At 36.8% G+C, this 5,758-nt stretch overlaps 1 protein-coding gene across 1 annotated transcript; it reads left to right on the top strand.

Annotated features, from left to right (window-relative positions):
- Window positions 1–30: 30 nt before the first annotated feature.
- LOC111382499 (potassium channel AKT1-like) lies at window positions 31–5,493 on the top strand. Its single transcript, XM_023006499.1, has 12 exons — window positions 31–335; window positions 794–1,159; window positions 1,409–1,466; window positions 1,551–1,868; window positions 2,068–2,313; window positions 2,584–2,682; window positions 2,842–2,874; window positions 3,003–3,188; window positions 3,293–3,487; window positions 3,564–3,639; window positions 3,984–4,565; window positions 4,838–5,493. Exons 1-12 carry the CDS (start codon window positions 142–144, stop codon window positions 5,122–5,124), a joined length of 2,640 nt encoding a protein of 879 aa, XP_022862267.1. The 5' UTR covers window positions 31–141; the 3' UTR covers window positions 5,125–5,493.
- The last annotated feature ends 265 nt before the right edge of the window (window positions 5,494–5,758 follow it).

Here is a 5,758-nt window from a genome sequence, read left to right as displayed (position 1 = left end):
AGAGAGAGAGAGAGAGACGGGAGACCATAGGTCACATATCAAGAAAACCAGACCGGGTAAAAACCAACAAGAAAGAAATAGGGAAAAATTTTGCGTGTGGAGGGAGAGAAGGGAGGGAAAATAAGGGAAAGGGAAAGGGAAATGTTGGGAAAGAAGAAAAATGGCATTATGTGTGGAATGGAAACTGTAGAAAGTGAGATTGAAAGAGTTTCAAGAGATGATGATAAAAGCTCCCACAGTATCTCCACTGGCATCCTCCCGTCTCTTGGAGCTCACAGTAATCGCAGAATCAAGCTTCGCCCTTTCATCGTCTCTCCCTTTGATCCACATTACAGGTTTATGACACTTTTCCTCTTTTTTTAATGAATTGCAATGGGTTGGTAGATTTTACCTTGAAAGATTGCATATGCATAATGCGTACCTGCATGTCTGTGTATATTGTTATGGGACCCATATTTTGTAATTTGGTTCTTCTTTGTGCATCGCTTTTGATGGGTTGATTGCATTTTCTGCAAAGCTTATTCTTTTCTTAATTTTGAGGTTGAATAGTTTTAGTTTGTGCAAATGCCACTATTTCTCTCGTCATCCAAAAGTTTCTCCTGTCTGTGCCGATGGGAGGATTCTAGTGAAATTTTGGCAATTTTCTTTTTCCAAAAGTGTGTTATCAAATTTACTCGAATTTCTTTTTTCTGTTTATTCTGGGGAATATTGACTGTGGATTATACTTTTTTTTCTTATTCCTTTCTTGCATTTTTAGATTGCTGAAGCATTTTTGAATCAAAATTTACTGCAGAGTCTGGGAAACATTCTTGATAATACTGGTCTTTTACACGGCATGGGTGTCTCCTTTTGAATTTGGTTTCCTCGATCAACCTACAGGGCCTCTCTCTATTACAGACAACGTTGTAAATGGATTTTTTGCGATTGACATTATCCTGACATTTTTTGTTGCTTACCTCGACAAAGCAACTTATCTTCTCGTCGACAGTCCAAGCCTGATTGCTTGGAGGTATGCAAAAACTTGGTTGTTATTTGATGGCATCTCGACAATACCTTCAGAAGTTGCTCGGAAAATTTTGCCCCGTCCTCTCGAATCTTATGGATACTTCAACATGCTCCGTCTCTGGCGTCTCCGAAGAGTCAGCGCTATGTTTCAAAAGTACAGTATTTTTCTGCCTTCTCCTCTCTGCAGATCTTGTAAAATTTGCTAACCTTTGCATGGTTACAAGATTTTCTCTCACCATATGAATTTATTCTTAACTTGGGTTAAATCATATAGAATTTTGTGTAGATTAGAGGTTAAAATTGGATAAAAAATGGTTGATTTCCAAGTACACGTGTACCTTGTCTGGTGATTTCATTAACTTTTCAAAATTTTCAAGTTCTTTTACACGGTTTATCACTGCAGGTTGGAGAAAGACAAAAATTATAATTACTTTTGGGTTCGAGTGGTGAAGCTTGTGTGTGTAAGTGTCTTAAGAAACCAGTGGTTACTGCATGGAAGTAACAAATTCTTGCTATATCTGATCAAGCTTCTACTGCTTTTGTAGGTTACTCTCTTTGCTGTCCACTTTGCTGCATGCGTCAATTATCTTATTGCTAACAAATATTCGGATCCGAAACAAACATGGATTGGTCTTTCAAATGAAAATTTTCATCAAGAGAGTTTATGGACGGTATATGTGACATCTATGTACTGGTCCATTACCACTCTTTCCACTACTGGATATGGTGATTTGCATCCAGTGAACACAAATGAAATGTTATTCGACATCTTCTACATGCTCTTCAACCTTGGACTGACATCCTATATCATTGGAAACATGACCAACTTGGTTGTTCATGGAACCAGTAGAACTAGGAAATTTGTAAGTACCTTTTAATTTAATTTTTTTTTCAAGTTTTCGCAATATTATTTTCAAAATTAATTTCCACCCAAAATTCTTTTTGAGATGAGTCATTAGTGATTTGTTTTTTCATGAGAAATCATCACTAGAATTATTCTGCATCTTTGTTCTCTTAGGCAACTTCACTTCTGCATTTTGAGTGCTTTCTACTGTCCTACAGAGAGATAGTATTCAAGCTGCTTCGAGCTTCGCTAAAAGGAACCAGCTGCCTCCTCGACTACTAGATCAGATGCTAGCACACTTGTGCCTAAGGTACAGAACAGACTCGGAAGGGCTGCAGCAGCAAGAAACACTCGATGCACTTCCAAAGGCCATTCAATCAAGTATATCACATTTTCTGTTCTATTCCCTCGTCGATAAGGTCTACTTGTTCCATGGGATATCAAACGACCTACTTTTTCAGCTGGTAATGATTTTTCTTGTTCTTTGATTCTTNTTATTTTCTCAACTATTTGATTTATGGATCAACTTCTTTTCACTTGGTTAAGTAACATACTATTCTGTTTATTTCATTTCTCATTTTGTTCTGCCCATTCAAGTAATGATAAACTTGATTTTCAGGACCACATTTTCTGTTTTGCATCTTGACAAGCATCTTATCATTTGATCCACACACAATAATTCTATTGTAAATTTAACTTCTGTGCTCTCAGTTCTCGATGATTTATACTTGTAGGTCTCGGAGATGAAACCTGAGTATTTCCCTCCAAGGGAAGATGTAATTTTGCAAAATGAAGCACCTTCCGATTTGTATATTCTGGTTACTGGTGCAATGGTAAGTATAATTGATGCATTACGTTATCATATTGCTGAATAAATGATCATCACACGTTCATGAAAAAGAGTGGTCCCTTGATCAGCTTTCCAATCCATAAAATATCATTTTTTCTTGATGTAATAATTCAGCCTTCTGATACTCAGTTCTTGATGGCAGGATCTTATTTCTTACAGAAATGGAATAGAACAGGTAAGTCCATCCCCAAGAAGGGTACTATTAGTTGCATTCTTCTGTAAGAAAATAATTTTTTTTCCTTTTCAATCCACGAGGAAAAGATAGAATAGACTAAAGCAATGTTTTGCAATGAATGGTTATAGGTTGTTGGGGAGCTAAAGACAGGGGACGTTTGTGGTGAAGTGGGCGTTCTTTGTTACAGGCCGCAACTTTTTACCGTTCGTACGAAACGTTTAAGTCAGTTGCTGCGGTTGAATCGTACTACTTTTTTGAATATTATTCAGGCAAATGTGGGTGGTGGGACAATGATCATGAACAATCTTCTTCAGGTAAGTAAATAAACTGCTGTGAAATTTTGGCAGACACGGAGTTTTCTGACGTATGTAAATAAAGAGTTTTCCGACGTATGTAATTTCGCTTATTTCTTATGCAGCATTTGAAAGAGCACAAAGATCCTGTGATGCAAACAATTTTGGCAGACACGGAGCACATGCTGGCACAGGGAAGAATGGACGTTCCTCTCAGCTTGTGTTTTGCAGCTGAAAGAGGAGATGATCTATTGATGCACAATTTGCTGAGACGAAGTTTGGATCCAAATGAATTAGACAGCAATGGACGCACAGCTTTGGTATGATTCTTCATTTGTTTTCTTGCAATTCGTTTTCGAAATTATTATGTATAAATTAGCTTGTTATATGATCCAGCATCTTGCAGCGTCAAAAGGAAGGTTAGAATGTGTTCTTCTACTCCTAGATTATGGAGCAGATCCTAACAGAAAAGGTACTTATCTTGGTCCGATTCACAGAGAAAATCATTTACTTGTTCGTCCTCCGAAGTTTATAGCACTACTAATGGTTGCATTTCGATTTGATCTGCTTAATTGGATTTTGAAGAAATACACAAATAATCTTGTTCCACAGACTCTGAGCAAGTTTGGCTAAGCTTAAAATGTTTACTTATAAATAAATGAGTAAATTTGAAATAAACAAATTTTTTTATTAGGTAAGTGTTGAAAATAGTACGTTACTTTTGACAGTACAAAACAAGTACTAAAGAAAAAGGTAAATGTTTGAAGTCAAAAAGTAACAACAGCTCTCTGATGAGATCGACATACTTGTATGCAGATTCTGAAGGAAATGTTCCATTATGGGATGCAATATTGGGGAAACACGAATCCGTGATAAAACTACTGATAGACAATGGGGCAACATTATCTTCTGGTGACGTTGGTCAGTTTGCCTGCTTCGCGGTCGAGCAATGCAACATAGACTTACTCAAGGAGATTATCAAATATGGAGGGGACATTACATTGCTCAACAGTTTGGGAACAACGGCACTTCATACAGCTATATGCGAAGAAAACATTGAAATTGTCAGGTTTCTGATGGAACAAGGAGCTGACATTGACAAACCAGATGTGCATGGTTGGACACCCCGAGCCTTAGCCGATTATCAGGGCCACGAGGATATTAAAGCCTTATTTCGAACCAAGCAAGAGTCCAACAACAAGAAGACGGACTACAAAACCAAGCATTTAATACCCGATGTGCAGGATGCACCTTACCTTAAGAAGTACTGTAGTGAACCTACATTGCCTCCTTTGAACACAGAACACACATCACCAAAGGCTCCTTCGAAACGAAGGACAAGCAATTTTCAAAATTCTCTCTTCGGGATTTTGTCTGCTGCCAAGAAACCTAATGAAGGTAAATATGGCTACATTGGTACATATTTGATTGAGAAATTTATCAGTTCTAAAGCAAATTTATTGACTAAAGGTGGATCATTCCAAATATTTACTACAAGTAGGATTAAAACGTGTTGAGTGACATTTATTAACCCTCAACGTGGAGAAGTTTAAAACAATATGGCATTTTGACAGTATTGAAGAAGAAAAACAAGTAAAAATCTTGTTCATTATATTGTCCATTCATGTCACACTTGAGGGTTTTGAATTATATTTGACAATATTTTGCAGGAGGAAGGAATGTTTTTCCGTCTCCTCTTGGCCTTGCTACTCCACAGAACCGTGCCAGAGTGGTCTTGAGTTGTCCCAAAAGGGGTGATGGTGCTAAAAATCTGGTGCTTCTGCCAGGTTCTCTTCAAGAACTTTTGGACTTGGGATATCAGAAATTTGGTTTCCATCCCACCAAAATTTTAACAATAGATGGTGCTTTGATTGAGGATTTGGCTGTGATAAGAGATGGTGATAATCTTGTTGTAGCCAGTGATGATGGACAACTGAGTGAAGAGCATAATAGATAGATACATGTACAATGTTGTCTGATTGATATAAAAGAGAAATCCCACTTGAGAAACTTAGAAAAAATGGAAAAATTGTGCGTAAATACTTCTTCCTTTAATGTGCGATACTGTGGGAGTTCTCGGCACGGGAAGTTTGATAAGAATGATTAACGAGAAGAATTGGATAATAGAGGACAATCTTAATGAAGAAGAAAAGTAAAATATATTCATTATACAGTCTAGTCCGATTTAGTATTATGTCCCAAATGTGCACATTATTTATTTTGCCATTGCAGATAATTTCTTCTCTTGATACATTTAAATGCAAATGTGGAAAGACAAACGCTGAGGGGATGTTTATGAGAACATGTACAGAAATTACTAGTAGACATGGGGGTTATTTTATCACCGCAGATTTCTATTGTTGTTTCACTTTTTGATTGCATTAAAGGTTTACAATCTTTGATTATTGTTGCACTTGTGTCCTTCACATTCTTATCATCAAGTATTCATTAATTTATGATCTCGTCACTGAAGATAGTTTCTTTCCAGAAGTTTTTTAGGAGGACATTAAAAAAATTATTTTCTTCTCATAATTTTAAATAAGAAAAAAAACCCACAAATCAAAGTAAAGACTAGGGATCTTTGGTGCAAT

The sequence above is a fragment of the Olea europaea genome, unplaced genomic scaffold (assembly GCF_002742605.1).
Source record: "Olea europaea var. sylvestris unplaced genomic scaffold, O_europaea_v1 scaffold2512, whole genome shotgun sequence".
Lineage (NCBI taxonomy): Eukaryota > Viridiplantae > Streptophyta > Magnoliopsida > Lamiales > Oleaceae > Olea > Olea europaea.
Note: the sequence above shows the minus strand (reverse complement) of the source record. Positions and strands in the feature narration are given on the sequence as shown.

Excerpts from the sequence above, each read along its gene's own strand:
- LOC111382499 (XM_023006499.1), top strand. The coding sequence starts at position 142 with ATGTTGGGAAAGAAGAAAAATGGCATTATGTGTGGAATGGAAACTGTA. Across the intron at positions 2,875-3,002 it reads ACAGAAATGGAATAGAACAG|GTTGTTGGGGAGCTAAAGAC; the intron begins GTAAGTCCATCC and ends GAATGGTTATAG. Across the intron at positions 4,566-4,837 it reads TGCCAAGAAACCTAATGAAG|GAGGAAGGAATGTTTTTCCG; the intron begins GTAAATATGGCT and ends AATATTTTGCAG.